General features: G+C 42.4%; 1 protein-coding gene across 2 annotated transcripts in view; it reads left to right on the plus strand.

The window, feature by feature from the left end:
• The window catches only part of CHRM5 (cholinergic receptor muscarinic 5), a 99667-nt gene extending 86167 nt beyond the window's left edge, over window positions 1-13500 (plus strand). For both annotated transcript variants that reach the window (XM_025390217.1, XM_025390218.1), the window contains one exon: window positions 11084-13500. In XM_025390217.1, the coding sequence (XP_025246002.1) occupies window positions 11160-12758 (1599 nt within the window). In that variant the 5' untranslated portion in view covers window positions 11084-11159 and the 3' untranslated portion in view covers window positions 12759-13500. The remainder of the gene's footprint in view (window positions 1-11083) is intronic.
• The last annotated feature ends 2926 nt before the right edge of the window (window positions 13501-16426 follow it).

Below are 16426 nucleotides of genomic sequence, written 5' to 3' on the forward strand. Positions count from 1 at the left end.
CCTCCCGAGTAGCTGGGACTACAGGGCTACAGGCACCTGCCATCACACCCAGCTAATTTTTGTATTTTTAGTAGAGATGGAGTTTCACCTTGTTGGTCAGGTTTGTCTTGAACTCCTGACCTCAGGTGATCTACCCACCTCGGCCTCCCAAAGTGCTGGGATTACAGGTGTGAGCCACTGTGCCTGGCCTCAACATTCTTAAAGAAAAGAATGTCCAGACCAGAATTTCAGATCCAGCCAAAGTAAGCTTTATAAGTGAAGGAGAAATAAGATCCTTTGCAGACAAGCAAATGCTGAGGGAATTTGTCACCATCAGACCTGCCTTGCAAGAGCTCCTGAAGCTTCCATATTAACCACTAAATATGGAAATATGGAAAGGAAAACCAGACACTACAAAAACACACTGAAGTACACAGACCAATGACTTTATGAAGCAACCACATAAAAATGTCTGCAAAATAACTAGCTAGCATCATGATGACAGGATCAAATTCACACATAACCACACTAACCTTAAACATAAATAGGCTAAATGCCCCAATTAAAAGACACAGAATGACAAGCTGGATAAAGTGCCAAGACCCATCAGTATGCTGTCTTCAAGAGACTCATCTCATATGTGAAGACACACATAGGCTCAAAATAAAGGGATGGAGAAAATTTTACCAAACAAATGGAAAACAGAAAAAAGTAGGGGTTGCCATCCTAGTTTCTGACAAAACAGACTTTAAACCAACAAGATCAAAAACGAGAAAGAAGGGCATTACATAATGGTAAAGTGTTCAGTTCAACAAGAAGAGCTAACTATCCTAAATATATATGCACCCAAAACAGGAGCACCCAGATTCATAAAACAAGTTCTTAGAGACCTACAAAGAGACTTAGATTCCCAAACAATAATAGTGGGAGACTTTAACACCCCACCAACTATATTAGACAGATCATTGAGAGAGAAAATTAACAATGATATTCAGGACCTGAACTCAGTTCTGAATGAAGTGGACCTGATAGATATTTACAGAACTCTCCACCCCAAAACAACAGAATAAACATTCTTCTCATCACCCACAGAACTTACTCTAAAACTGATTACATAATCAGAAGTAAAACACTCCTCAACAAATACAAAAGAACTGAAATAATAACAGTCTCTCAGACCACAGTGCAATCAAATTAAAACTCAAGATTAAGAAATTCAGTCACAACCACACAACTACATGGAAACTGAACAACCTACTCCTGAATGACTCTTAGGCAAATAATGAAATTAAGACAGAAATCAAGAAGTTCTTTGAAACTGAAACAAAGGGACAAAGTACAAGAATTTCTGGGATGCAGCTAAAGCTTTGTTAAGAGGGAAATGTACAGCACTAAATGCTCATATTGAAAAGCTAGAGAGATCTCAAGTTAAAAACCTAACATCACAACAAAAAGAACTAGAGAATCTAGAGCAAACAAACTCCAAAGCTAGAAGATGACAAGAAATAACTAAGATCAGAGTTGAACTGAGGGAGACAGAGATGAGAAAAACACTTTTAAAAATCAACAAACCTAGGAGCTGGTTTTTGAAAATAGATAAAATAGATAAACCACTAGCTAGACTAACAAAGAAGAAAAGAGAGAAGAATCAAATAAACACAATCAGAAATGATAAGGGAGAAATCACCATTCACCCCACAGAAATCCAAACAATCATCAGAGAATACTACAAACACTTCTATGCACGTGAACTAGAAAATCTAGACAAAATTGATAAATTCCTGAATGCATACACCCTCCCAAGACTAAATCAAGAAGAAACTGAATCCCTGAATAGACCAATAATGAGTTCTGAAATTGAGGCACTAATAAATAGCCTACCAACCAAAAAAAAAAAAAAAAAAAAAAAAAAAAAAAACCCAGGACCAGACAGATTTACAACAGAATTCTACCAGAGGTACAAAAAGCTGGTACCACTCCTACTGAAACTATCTGAAAAAATTGAAAAGGAGGGACTCCTCCCTGACTCATTCTATGAAGCCAGCATCATCCTGATACCAAAGCCTGGCAGAGATACAACAAAAAAGAAAACTTCAGGCCAACATCTTTGATGAACATTGATGCAAAACTCCTCAATAAAATACTGGCAAATGAAATCCAGCAGCACATCAAAAAGTTTATCCACCACAATCAAGTTGGCTTCATCCCTGGGATGCAAGGTTGGTTCAACATATGCAAATCAATAAATGCACATCATCACATAAACAGAACTAAAGACAAAAACCACATGGCTATCTCCACAGATGCAGAAAAGCCTTTGATAAAACTTAAATCGCTTCATATAAAAAACTCTGAATAAGCTAGGTATTGAAAAAACATACCACAAAATAATAAAAGCCATCTGTGACAGACTCACAGCCAATATCACACCAAATGGACAAAAGCTGGAAGCATTCCCCATGAAAACCAGTACAAGACAAGAATACCCTCTCTCACCACTCCTATTCAACATAGTATTCAAAGTTCTGGCCAGGGCAATCAGGCAAGAGAAAGAAATGAAGGTATTCAAATAGGAAGAGAGGACATCAAATCATCTTTGTTTGCAGATAATATAATTCTATGTCCAGAAAGCCCCATCATTTCAGTCTAAAAGCTTCTTAAGCTGATAAGCAATTTCAGCAGTCTCAGGATGCAAAATCAATGTGCAAAAATTGCTAGCATTCCTGTACATCAACAAAAGGAAAGCACAGAGCCAAATCATGAATGAATTCCCATTCACAATTGCTACAAAGAGAATAAAATACCTAGGAATACAGCTAACAAGGGAAGTGAAAGACCTCTTCAAGGAGAACTGCAAACCAATGCTCAAGGAAATCAGAGAGGACACAAACAAATGGGAAAACATCCCATGTTCATGGATAGGAAGTATCAATATCCTGAAAATAGTCATACTGCCCAAAGTAGTTTATAGATTCAATGCTAATCTCATTAAACTACTATTGACATTCTTCACAAAATTAGAAAAAACTACTTAAAAATTCATATGGAACCAGGCCAGGTGCAGTGGCTCAAACCTGTAATCCCAGCACTTTGGGAGGCTGAGGTGGGCAGATCACTTGAGATCAGGAGTTCAAGACCAGCCTGGCCAACATGGCAAAATCCCATCTCTACTAAAAATACAAAAATTAGCCAGGCATGGTGGTGGGCGCCTGCAATCCCAGCTACTCAGGAGGCCGAGGCAGGAGAATTGCTTGAACCCAGGAGGCGGAGGTTGCAGTGAGCCAAGATCACTGTTCCTGTGTTAGTTTGCTGAGGATAACAGCTTTCAACTCCATCTATGTCCCTGCAGAGGACATAATCTCATTCCTTTTTATGGCTGCATAGTATTCCATGGTGTATACATACCACATTTTTTTATCCAGTCTAATGTTGATGGGCATTTAGGTTGATTCCATGTCTTTGCTATTGTGGATAGAGCTGCATTGAACATACACGTGCATGTATCTTTATAATAGAATGATTTATATTCCCTTGGGTATATACCCAGTAATGAGATTACTAGGTCAAATGGTTTGTCTGCCTCTAGGTCTTTGAGGAATTGCCACACAGTATTCCACAACAGTTGAACTAATTTACTCTCCCACCAGCAGTGTAAAAGTGTTCCTTTTTCTCCACAACCTTGCCAGCATCTGTTGTTTTCTCGAGTTTTAATAATAGCCATTCTCACTGGCATGAGATGGGATCTCATTGTGTTTTTGATTTGCATTTCTCTAATGATCAGTGATGTCGAGTTTTTTTTCATATGTTTTTTGGCCGCATGTATGTCTATTTTTCAGGAGTGTTTGTTCATACAGGTTCTTTGCCCACTTTTTGATGGGGTTGTTTTTTTCTTGTAAATTTGTTTATGTTCCTTGTAGATTCTGGATATTAGCCCTTTGTCAGAAGCATAGTTTGCAAAAATTTTCTCCCATTCTGTAGGTTGCCTGTTCACTCTGATGATAGTTTCTTTGGCTGTGCAGAAGCTCTTTAGTTTAATTAGATCCTATTTGTCAAATTTTGCTTTTGTTGCAATTGCTTTTCATGTTTTCATCATGAAATCTTTGCCTTTGCCTAGGTCCTGAATGGTATTGCCTAGATTTTCTCCTAGAGTTTTTATAGTTTCAGGTTTTACATTGAAATCTTTAATTCATCTTGAGTTAATTTTTGTATAAGGTATAATAAGGAAGGGGTCCAGTTTCAATTTTCTGCATATGGCTAGCCAGTTCTCCCAGCACCATATATTAAATAGGGAATCCTTTCCCCACTGCTTGTTTTTGTTAGGTTTGTCAAAGATTAGATGTTTGTAGATGTGTGGTTTTCTTTCTGAATTATCTATTATGTTCCATTGGCCTATGTGTCTATTTTTGTACCGGTACCATGCTGTTTTGGTTACTGTAGCCTTGTAGCTGGGCTACAAGCTACAGGTAGTCCCAGCTACTCGGGAGGCTGAGGCAGGAGAATGGTGTGAACCCGGGAGGCGGAGCTTGCAGTGAGCTGAGATCGCGCCACTGCACTCCAGCCTGGGTGACAGAGTGAGACTCCGTCTCAAGAAAATAAATAAATAAATAAATAAATAAATATAAATAAATAAATTGTGGAAATGCAAGCCCCATCCTTCTACAATTTAACGAGATTATCCAGGTAATTCGTATGAATACTAAATTTTGAGACACACTGATTATAAAATCCTGGTGACCTCAGGTGATCTGCCCACCTCAGCCTCCCAAAGTGCTGAGATTACATGTGTGAGCCACCACACCCAGCCTAAGCAGGTATTGTTATACGTGTTTAACAGATGAGAAAGCCAAGAATTCAAAATATGTTGAGGGCTGTTTTCACTACACTAACTCCAAGGCAACTAATAACTGCCATTTCCCTAATTAAGAATAGAGGAAAGTTGACAGCTAAAATTAATACCGTTTCCAATGTTTTCTACTGTGAGCCTATAAGAGCCTGAAAGCATTTTAAAGGATAAACCATTAATTCCAGTCTCTTAATTCCATATATGGAAAAACTGGGGCCCAGAGAGAATACATGGCTTGTCTCAAATCACAAGATTTTAGCGAAATTAGAACTCCTACTCCATACTCCTAGTTCATTGTGTTTACTAAAATGCATTTCCCAAATGTGATTCATGGATTCCACAGGATATTAGCAGACATTCCTCTGAGAAAGGTTAGATAAGCTAAGCCACCTCTGTGTTAAGCCAAATTAAGTAATGTTCTCTACTGCAGAACCTCCCAGCTTTCACTAGGCTAATGTGTCTTCTGAATCTCTAAGTGCTCTACATACTACATTCTCAATCTATCAGATCATGAAACCTTTTCAATCAAGCATTTGAAGTAGTCCTAGACTTTGAGCAGACTCTGAGGAAGACTGTGTTAGCCTTGGCTCTCCTCAAGGTTGTTCTGCTTGAATAACTAGGAGCAGTTTGTTATGCCCCTAGAGGTAGAGCACCAACTAAAAAAACTAAAGAGGAAGGGCCAGGTGTGGTATAATCCCAGCATTTTGGAAGGTCAAGGCAGGCAGATCACTTGAGGCCAGGAGTTCGAGGCCAGGAGTTCAAGGCCAGCCTGAGCAACACGGAGAGACCCTATCTGAAAGCAAAATGAAACCAGAAAAAAATTAGCTGGGGATTGTGGCACACGCCTGTAGTCCCAGTCACTCAGGAGACTAAGGCAGGAGGATCCCTGGAGCCCAAGAGGTTGAGGTTGCAATGAACTATGATCACACCACTGCAATCCAGCGTTAGCACCATGAAGCATCTAAAAGAGCCAGTTTGTGGTCATGAAAATATTGCCTTATTAATGAAAATATTGCCTCATTATTTTACCCTGTCCCTTAATAACCATGCCTCAGGCTCATTCCCACCAGGAGAAGAGTCTTTTTTTTTTTTTTCAGATGGAGTCTTGCTCTGTTGCCAGGCTGGATTGCAGTGGTATGATCGCGACTCACTGCAACCTCTGCTTCCCAGGTTCAAGCGATTCTCCTGCCTCAGCATCCCGAGCAGCTGGAACTATAGGCACACGCCACCATGCCCAGCTAATTTTTTTTTTTTTTTGTAGTAGAGACGGGGTTTCACCATGTTGGCCAGGATGGTCTTGATCTCTTGACCTCGTGATCCACCCACCTCGGCCTCCCAAAGTGCTGGGATTACAGGTGTGAGCCACCACGCCCGGCCGGAATAGTCATTTTGATGCTCTTGTTGCTGGATTGCTACTTTGTAGTGAACATTCCCCTGTGTCAGTCACTGGTTAAATACAAAATGGATTATCTCATTTAATACTTAAAACAATCCTATGAGGTAAGGACTCTTTTTATCCCCACCTCAAAGTTTAAAATCTGAGACTCAGGTTAAGTCATGTGTCCAAAGTCACACAGTAAGTTGGAGCCATATGTTGTGGCCCACACCTGTAGTCCCAGCTACATGGGAGGATGAGGCAGGAGGATAGTTTGAGGCCAGGGGTTCCAGCTTCAGTGAGCTATGATGGTGACACTGTTCTCCAGCCTGAGTGATAGAGCAAGACCTTGTTTCTAATTAATTAATTAATGTCATAGAGTAAGTAATAGAACTAGGTTTTTAATCTGAAGCTGACCAATGCCAAATTGTTATATGATGGTGAGGTGATGTTACCACTGTAAATTATTTTCTTTTCCCTTTTAGCAAAGAGCCTATTCCATTTATCAGAGAGAGAGGGAGATTTATTTTTATTTTAAAGGATTGGGTGACATGATCGTAGGGGCTAGCAAGTCTGAAATCTGTAGGCAAGTTGGAAAATCCAACAGGAATTGATGTGGCTGTCTTGAGTTCTAAGGCAGTTTGGTGACAGAATTCCTTGCTCTTTTCATTCGGCACCTCGGTCTTCCCTTAAGGCCTTCAAATGATCGGATGAGGCCTACCCGCATTATGGTGGGTAATCTTCTTTACTTAAATTCCACTGATTTCAGTATTGATCATAACTGTGAAGGTATTTTCAACCTTCACAGCAATATCTAGACTGGTGTTTGACAAAACAACTGGGTACTGTAGCCCAGCCAAGTGGACACATAAAATTAACCATCACATTATTGATAAATAAAAAATTATAGGAGGTCATTGTTTTGGACTAAGCTCTTGAACTAGGCTCGAACAACCCAGAATAAAAATCAAAATGGAGCCACCCAGGCAAACCTAAACTAAGTTGTTATTTGACCTGAGAAATCAGGAGAGAGAGAGAGAGAGCCAATTTCCCAAACAGGCCACTGCAGATCTTCAATCAGCATGATAAGGAAGTTCTCTCTGCTTTAATTCTAACACACACACACACACACACGCACGCACACACACACACACACACGTAGCCTGAAGTAACCTGATATTAACTAACCAGTTATTTTCTGTCGTTCTGTCTGGAAGTAACTAATACACTCCTCGTTCTTCGCTTCTGCTTTCTTCAGGCCTTCTCTGCCTATAAAGCCAAATTCTTCTGGTCAGCTCATCAGAACATTTATTTCACAAAATGAAGAATTGCCTGATTCTGGAATCACAAACAAGGCCAATTGAGATCTTTACATTCGTTTCAATTTTGTTTTTTGACACAATATAATATACAAAGTCATAGAAATGTAGGTATGTTAGTTTCTATAGTCCAATTTCCTTTTTTCTTAATTTTTTTCTTTTGAAAAGGAGTCTCACTCTGTCGCCCAGGCTGGAGTGCACTGGCAAGATCTTGGCTCACTGCAACCTCCACCTCCCAAGTTCAAGTGATTCTCCTGCCTCAGCCTCCCAAGTAGCTAAGATTACAGGCACGCACCACCATGCCCAGCTAACTTTTGCATTTTTAGTAGAGACAGGGCTTCACCATGTTGGCCAGGCTGGTCTCGAATTCCTGACCTCAGGCGATCCACCTGCCTCGACCACCCAAAGTGTTGGGATTACAGGCGTGAGCCACCGTGCCCGGCCTCCTTATTTTTTTTAATGAGTAAACAGAAGAAAAAGAAGTACCCAGGTTATACATGTGTCCAAAGGAGTACGTGCCCATCCAAATTCCCAGAACCTTCCGTAAATTGCTTGCCACCTGATAATAAAATTAAATGGAAAAATTAAATCCTTCCAAAACACTATGTATTCCTATTTTGAAGAATTGATTAGAGAAGTTCAGCAAGCGGTCACATCATTTTACTACTTCTCTCCAGACTAATGCTCCTCAACACCTGGATGTTGGGACTACCTTCAGAGTAGATGGGGAGTCTGCAAAGAGCTGACACAGCTCTCCCAGAAAACTGACTTTTCTCTCAGGTCCTCTCCTGCCCCTCCTTCTCCTGCCAGCCTCTCCAGTTTCACCTTTCACTTCTCAGGTTTCTTTGGCTCCAGCTACCTTGTTTCTTTCCATTCCTCCTCTTTTGCCTCTGGGCTGACAAACAAGCTCCTCCCTTCCCTGTCTGCAACATTCTGGCACTACCATCCCCAGCCTCCACCCACCGTTTGTCTAGCTATTGGTGATTCATTCTTCAAGTCTGGTCTCTCAGGTCTCTTCCTCAGGAAGTGCTTCCCATGTCCACTCAACGAGGTTGGAGGTCCTTCACAGGTGTGCCTATGGCCTGCTGCACGCCTGCGATTTCTATCTGCTTATTTATCCACATTCCCAACTAGTGTCTTAAGAGCAGAGACACTGGCCTGTTCCGTGGTATCGCCAGCATTAGAGTCTGTCCCACAATAAACATTCAAATATGAGGGGGGCAGGAAAGGAAGGAAGAAAAGAAAGAATAAAGGAGAAAGGGACTTCCACAGGCCCTTTTTGGCACTGTGTGGCTTAGATCTGACCATTGGAAGACCATCTGTGAAGGCATTTGCCCAGAGAATTGTAGAGTGTAGAGTAACTTTGGTTTTTTCAGATGCCAGGGAATCTCTACCTAATGACCTGGCAACCTTAGAATTTGCTTTAACAGCTTGAAGAATGTTGACAACGCCAAGGTGTTAGAGGTAGAAGGTAGCAGATGGAGCATCAGGAATGGAGAGAGACCAAAAAGAGGGGCCTTCGTGGGTCAGTGAGACTGCGTGTGTTTGGGAGGTGAAGAAGCATGCAAGATTGGGAAGATGGGAGAAGCTGGTTTCTGGTGCAAGACAATATCATCAACTCGATTCCATATTGAATTTGAGGTGTTACGAAAACACCCAAAATTACAGCTGGAAATATAAAGCAAAGCCAAGAAAACTGTAGCCCTTCACAAATTTGTCATTTTTATGTCAGTTACTGTTATGAAAAAAGTGTCAAGACTTTTGGTAGAGCAGAAATACCCCTTAAACAAAATTGTCCACATGGGGTATTTTAAGGGTCAACAAAAAGATTTTCACTGGGCACGGTGGCTCACGCCTATAATCCCAGAACTTTGGGAGGCTGAGGCGGGCGGATCACCCGAGGTCGGGAGTTCGAGACCAGCCTGGCCAACATGGTGAAACCTCATCTCTACTACAAAGTACAAAAATTAGCCGGGCATGGTGGCGGGCACCTGTAATCCCAGCTACTCAGGAGGCTGAGGCAGGAGAATTGCTTGAACCCGAGGGGTGGAGGTTGCAGTGAGCCGAGATGGCACCACTACACTTCAGCCTGGGCGACAAGAGCAAGACTCAGCCGGGCATGGTGGTGGGCGCCTGTAGTCCCAGCTACTCTGGAGGCTGACGCAAGAGAATGGCGTGAACTCGGGAGGCAGAGCTTGCAGTGAGCCAAGATAGCGCCACTGTACTCCAGCCTGGGCAACAGAGCGAGACTCCATCCTCCCTCCGAAAAAAAAAAAAAAAAGATTTATGTTTTCCTTTTACCGCCCATTATCATGTCAAGGTGGTATTTGTTATATATCATCAAATATACGTTGTATGCACATGTATCTCTAGAAGGAAAAATAAATGGTAGCAGTGGTTACCTCTGAAAAGGGGGGCTTGCAAGCTTGGAGGTCAGAGGTGGGAGGGAGACCTAATTCCTGCCATTTATCCTTTGGTACCCACTGAAATCTTTATCATGTACATAGATTTTTTTAATCTACAAAAGGAAAATTTCCTTTTAGTTTTAAAAGTTAAAACTGTCAACAGAGAGTTAATTAAATATAGTACATCCATTAAGTGGAATAATGTACAGTCATTACAATGAAAGTGATAGCTCTCGATGTACTGATACAAAAGCAGTCCGTGATAATTCATTTGTTAAGTTAAAAACAAAATTCAAATTGTAAATGGTAAAAGTATTAGTATATGCATAGGGGCAATTGTATTTAAATATTTATTTATTAGTATATGCATATGGGAAAATGCCAAAATATACACTAAACTGTTAGCATTGATTACCTCTGCAAGACGGAATTAGAAGAGACTTTTGCTTTCTAAGATTTATATTTTGACATTGTTCAAACTTTTATGAGGAATATATTACTCTACAATCAGAAAAATGATAACCTAAAACAATTCTATGATATTGCAAATAGTCCAGGAACAGAGAGAAGGTCCTTATCTTCAGCAGCTGGGGCAAATGTCAAATCCCCTAGACAAAAACCAGGTATGCACTTGGAGTTTGTGCATTAGGGCAAAAAGAAGTGGTATAATATGGTCTTGGCTCACAACAGCACCTCAGTAATGTTTAATAATGGAAACTGGGACTATAGAATAGATACCACTTTTTCCCCAGTGCATGACAATTTAGGTATTTATCACCAGAATCTTAAAAAAAAATAAGGTTTCTGCCCTTATGGCCACTGCAATCTAAGGTAATTTAACATCCCTGCTTTCCCCTCTTTACTGCTTCTCAACAATCCTTTTTTTTTTTTCTTTTTCCTTTCCCTTCACCCTCCTCGTCTTCCCAGCCCTTTTTAAAATTGCCACAAGAGGGCAGCAGCCTCACACAGAAGAAGGGCACTAGGCCATTGGCAGCAAAAGCAAAAGGATGCCATTAAAAATAGGTGATCAAACTTTAGAGATGTCAGCATCTTGCTCTGAATATGTGTGCAGCCACGTTTAATATTGTTAGAAACTATAAACAATGAATGGACAAGAAAGTCATGCTGCTGTGCGGAGCTCATGTGTTTCCCTCTCTTCCAGATGCTGGCCAACAAGAGCTGAAATCGAGAACAGCCTAGAACCTAAGACTATTCTAATATAAAAATTTTGCACCAGGATGGAAGGGGACTCTTACCACAATGCAACCACCGTCAATGGCACCCCAGTAAATCACCAGCCTTTGGAACGCCACAGGTTGTGGGAAGTCATCAGCATTGCAGCGGTGACTGCTGTGGTAAGCCTGATCACTATTGTGGGCAATGTCTTGGTCATGATCTCCTTCAAAGTCAACAGCCAGCTCAAGACAGTTAACAACTATTACCTGCTCAGCTTAGCCTGTGCAGATCTCATCATTGGGATCTTCTCCATGAACCTCTACACCACCTACATCCTCATGGGACGCTGGGCTCTCGGGAGTCTGGCTTGTGACCTTTGGCTTGCACTGGACTACGTGGCCAGCAACGCTTCTGTCATGAACCTTCTGGTGATCAGTTTTGACCGTTACTTTTCCATCACAAGACCCTTGACGTATCGGGCCAAGCGTACTCCGAAAAGGGCTGGCGTCATGATTGGCTTGGCCTGGCTGATCTCCTTCATCCTCTGGGCCCCAGCAATCCTCTGCTGGCAGTACTTGGTTGGGAAGCGGACAGTTCCACTGGATGAGTGCCAGATCCAGTTTCTCTCAGAGCCCACCATCACTTTTGGCACTGCCATTGCTGCTTTCTACATCCCTGTTTCTGTCATGACCATCCTCTACTGTCGAATCTACCGGGAAACAGAGAAGCGAACCAAGGACCTGGCTGACCTCCAGGGTTCTGACTCTGTGACCGAAGCTGAGAAGAGAAAGCCAGCTCATAGGGCTCTGTTCAGATCTTGCTTGCGCTGTCCTCGACCCACCCTGGCCCAGAGGGAAAGGAAGCAGACCTCCTGGTCATCCTCCCGCAGGAGCGCCTCCACCAATGGGAAGCCATCCCAAGCCACTGACCCAAGCACCAACCAGGCCAAAGCTGAGCAGCTCACCACCTGTAGCAGTTACCCTTCCTCAGAGGATGAGGACAAGCCCGCCACTGACCCTGTCCTCCAAGTGGTCTACAAGAGTCGGGGTAAGGAAAGCCCAGGGGAAGAATTCAGTGCTGAAGACGCTGAGGAAACTTTTGTGAAAGCTCAAACTGAAAAACATGACTCTGACACCCCAAACTACTTTCTATCTCCAGCAGCTGCTCATAGACCCAAGAGTCAGAAATGTGTGGCCTATAAGTTCCGATTGGTGGTAAAAGCTGACGGGACCCAGGAGAACAACAACGGCTGTCACAAGGTGAAAATCATGCCCTGCTCCTTCCCAGTGGCCAAGGAGCCTTCAACGAAAGGCCTCAATCCTAACCCCAGCCATCAAATGACCAAACGAAAGAGAATGGTCCTAGTCAAAGAGAGGAAAGCAGCCCAGACACTGAGTGCCATTCTCCTGGCCTTCATCATCACATGGACCCCGTATAACATCATGGTCCTGGTTTCTACCTTCTGTGACAAGTGTGTCCCAGTCACCCTGTGGCACTTGGGCTACTGGTTGTGCTATGTCAATAGCACTGTCAACCCCATCTGCTATGCCCTCTGCAACAGAACCTTCAGGAAGACCTTTAAGATGCTGCTTCTCTGCCGATGGAAAAAGAAAAAAGTGGAAGAGAAGTTGTACTGGCAGGGGAACAGCAAGCTACCCTGAAAAGTTAACGACTCCTCTCAAAAGAACAGTGACCACAGTCAACATCCTCTGAGGAAGAGCAAGCTGGTTCTGGTTTGTATATTTTCAAAAAGAAGATATCTCATTTTGAGTCCTTGAAGATATTTGTAAAGGCTCAAGGTCTGTTGCCAAATGGAAGGGGTCACAGCTGCAGCAATTGCTGTCGTATTAAATGACTCTTGCCTATGACCAAGGCCATTTGATGCCACTGGAGTTTGCCAATGAAGTAAAGAGATAGGCTCATGGCCCTTCACAGGAGGAAGCACACTGGGTAACAGTGAACAGTGACTCAGGGAACTTTTGTCCCTTCTGTAGGAAATAGCAGAGACCAGGTGGAAACCTTTTCCTGTGGAAACCTGTCATAGAATTTTGTGCAATATGTATGTGTCTATGAAGCTGTCTTGTGCCAGTGAGAACCGGGAGAATGTACATCAGTGTCACTTGTTAACAAGACTGGCTTCTAAGAATATGTATCGTCATAAACTGATCACTATCTATAATGCAGCTATTATGTGGTCTATACTGTGGTTTGTTTTCCTGTCCCTACATCTGAGTGAAGGTCTTGCTCTTCCCTTTCATATCCAATGCCAATTCCTCGTACTCACTGAACCCATGCTGATCTCCAGGGGCCCATCCTTCCTCTCAGAATCCAGCGTCTGGAAGGACTGAAACCTGGTCATACCCAGTCCTTTAAAGGGGCCTCTATTCTGCTAATAAAGTCTCCATAGTCAGTTATTCTAGTTTTTGCCAGTGGAAATTTTTTCTTTTATCTAAAAAAAAATATTTTGCATTCTATTTTGTGCCCATTTGAAACCATTGATTTATGCTCTGTTCTTAGGAAGACTAATTGTGTAAGAGCCCTTCACTGGCTGAAGATTTTCTCCAGGCTATTGAATTAAGGTTCTTATATTGTTTTCAGAGATCTTGCTTTCTAATCTCCACAGGGCAAATCTGAGCAAAATGTGGAAAACAAATTTGCTTTTGAACTTCTTCCAGAGCCCTTTTGCAGCCTCCAGTTTCCCTTGTTCAGATCCCCAATTCACACCAAGACACAAGCAGGTCAACTGGCTGCCTCCAAGCAGGGGGTTGCGGGGTGGGGTGGGGGTGGAAAGACTTTCTTTTTTGATAGGTCCTTCAAATCAGGGCCTAAAAATGACTTCTTCATTCCTCTCCAAATTCAGTCAAAAATGAGAAGGCCAGAAAAGCACACTTGAGGGTGCGACGAAGCTGAAAATGATCTGAAAGCTTCATTTTTCAAAACAAAGTGTAGGTCATAGTAATGCATAAAAATAAAACAGTTAACATGCGTGACAGCATGAGGATTATTAAAAACCACATTTAATTGAAATCTCTGAGTGTGTATCAACAAACTGAATCAAAGGACCTTTGTGGACAAAAGTCCACAAAGAAGCAGTAGTGTGGCGCACAACAAGGATTTTAAAGACGAAGCACTCCTGTCAGACATTATTTAACTTGTTGGTTACATCTGCAGCTGGATTTAAAAATCGCCAGACTTCATGCGTCTTAGTGTAGGCCAGGTCCTTTTCAGTGTCATTTGCTACGAGGATGGAAAAATAGCTGGTTTAGTTGTCCTGGGAATTAGAAATGTACCTGAGTATGGGAGAGCTTCAGCCTACCACTGAAGAGGATAATCAGTCTCTCACAGGATGTCCCAGGGAGGCTTCAGGGTAGTAGAATCTCGGGCAGGATGGGACTGGTCCCCTATAAAGATTACATTGACATGAAACATCTTGTAAGCAGTGCATCTGCTGAGACTTTGTAAAGGGCAGGTTGACACCTGCCAGGAATTGGGTGGGAATAGTAATTGGCTCAGTTCTCCAGCACAGAGGCTTTCAGGCCTCTGTGATGCCAACTGGGTGTGACTTTATGAGCAAACCTGCTCTACCAGCTCCAGATAAACAGTTGAGTCTTCGTTTAAGGCTTTGATTCCTGACAAAGATGAAAATCCCTTCATGAGAATAGGCTCTTAAGCCCATGTTGGGCGTTCACCATTCGCAGTTGAGAGTGAAACAAGCTAATTTAAACAAAAGAACACAAATCGGGAAGGGATGCCACTGAGGGTACTCTTCACACGCTCTGCACTTGCTTAGGACTTGGCCCTTTTTGTTCATCTTTTGTGAAATTGATTAAGAAGTGTATTGCTGGGTGTGGTGGTTCACACCTGTAATCCCAGCCCTTTGGGAGGCTGAGGCAAGAGGACTGCTTCAGCCTAGGGGCTCAAGACCAGCCTGGCAACATAGGGAGACCCCGTCTCTATGAAAAAATTTTTTAAATACCTGGGCATTAGCAGGGCATGGTAGTATGTGCCTGTAGACCCAGCTACTTCAGAGGCTGAAGCAGGAGGATTGCAGGAGTTAGAGGTTGCAGTGAGCTACGATCACACCACTGCACTCCAGCTTGGGTGACAGAGCAAGACCCTGCCTTAAAAAAAAAAAAAAAAAAAGAGAGAGAGAGAGAGAGGTTGATGCTTCTTTCTTTATCATTGGCTTTGGAAAGCAGCCAGTTTTGCAGACTACCAATGCCTCTTGACATAGACAAAAAATATCCCAAACTACTAGGGACATCTAGACTTCTATAGAATAGGGGCTTTAGTGGGGTCCTCAGAATGAACAGACCCAATTGTAAACTACAGGGACCTGGTGGGTGGGTGGGAGGCGCATGGCCTGACTTGAGATCTTAGGCCTTCTATGCCCCCAGTCTTCAGTCTTTGTCTATAGTAAACTGTGTATGACTTTGGCTAGTTACCTACTGGATGCTGTTACTTTGCTATCATTGTAACTTGTTTCCCCCCAACTCTGAATTTGATGGCTTGTCAGGGAATCTGTTTTCCATTCAATTTTTGGTTAAACAACGCATTTTGTCAATATTCTCAGCCTTTGCTTTGCTCCTTTGGTGAATGTCCTCTGAAGACAATACTGACGCCAGCTCTTTGTAATTGCGAAATCTGTACCCCAACCTCTGGATTAGAATCTCCAGTTGTCTACTGTAAATACTGGAATTACAGCAAAGGATATGGGGACTGGGCTGCTTTTCTGTGTTGTACTAGCACTATTGTAGATATTAAAGACATTTAACCACTATGTGCAGAGCATTTAACGAAGAAAATTGTTTCAGAGTAACTCATTAGATCCATCTATATTGGGGTCCCACACACCTTCGCGTGGCCTGGCCTTTCAAGAAAGTTGGGATTGATACACAGTATGGATACACGTCCTTCTTGCTACCTTTTGTGATTCCTCCTTTCCTCTAAGTTACCAATGACCAAACTAAGATTAAATAATGATAACAAGAGATCTGTGAGTAAAATGCTTTCCCTTCCCTCTGGGACAAGGGAGGTGGGGCAGACCTCAAAGCACAGTCCTTTACTGAGTGGAGACTGCACCAAAAGGGGCAGCAGCATTTCCTCTTCAACTGCGTAAAGAGTTGGTGCCCCAATCACTTCATTCCCATTGTAAGTGATACTAATTTCCATCTTCCTCATATCGTTTTACTGGTAAAGTTCAAGATAATGTAAACTCTTGCCCAATAAGGACCCCAGATAGAGAGTGTGAGGAAGAAGTGAAGTAAGTTTAATGGTCAAAGAAGAAGCTAGAAGCAATTAAAAACAAAACTTTTTTGAAATCATTTAA

Source organism: Theropithecus gelada, chromosome 7a (assembly GCF_003255815.1).
Source record: "Theropithecus gelada isolate Dixy chromosome 7a, Tgel_1.0, whole genome shotgun sequence".
In the NCBI taxonomy this organism is placed as follows: Eukaryota; Metazoa; Chordata; class Mammalia; order Primates; family Cercopithecidae; genus Theropithecus; species Theropithecus gelada.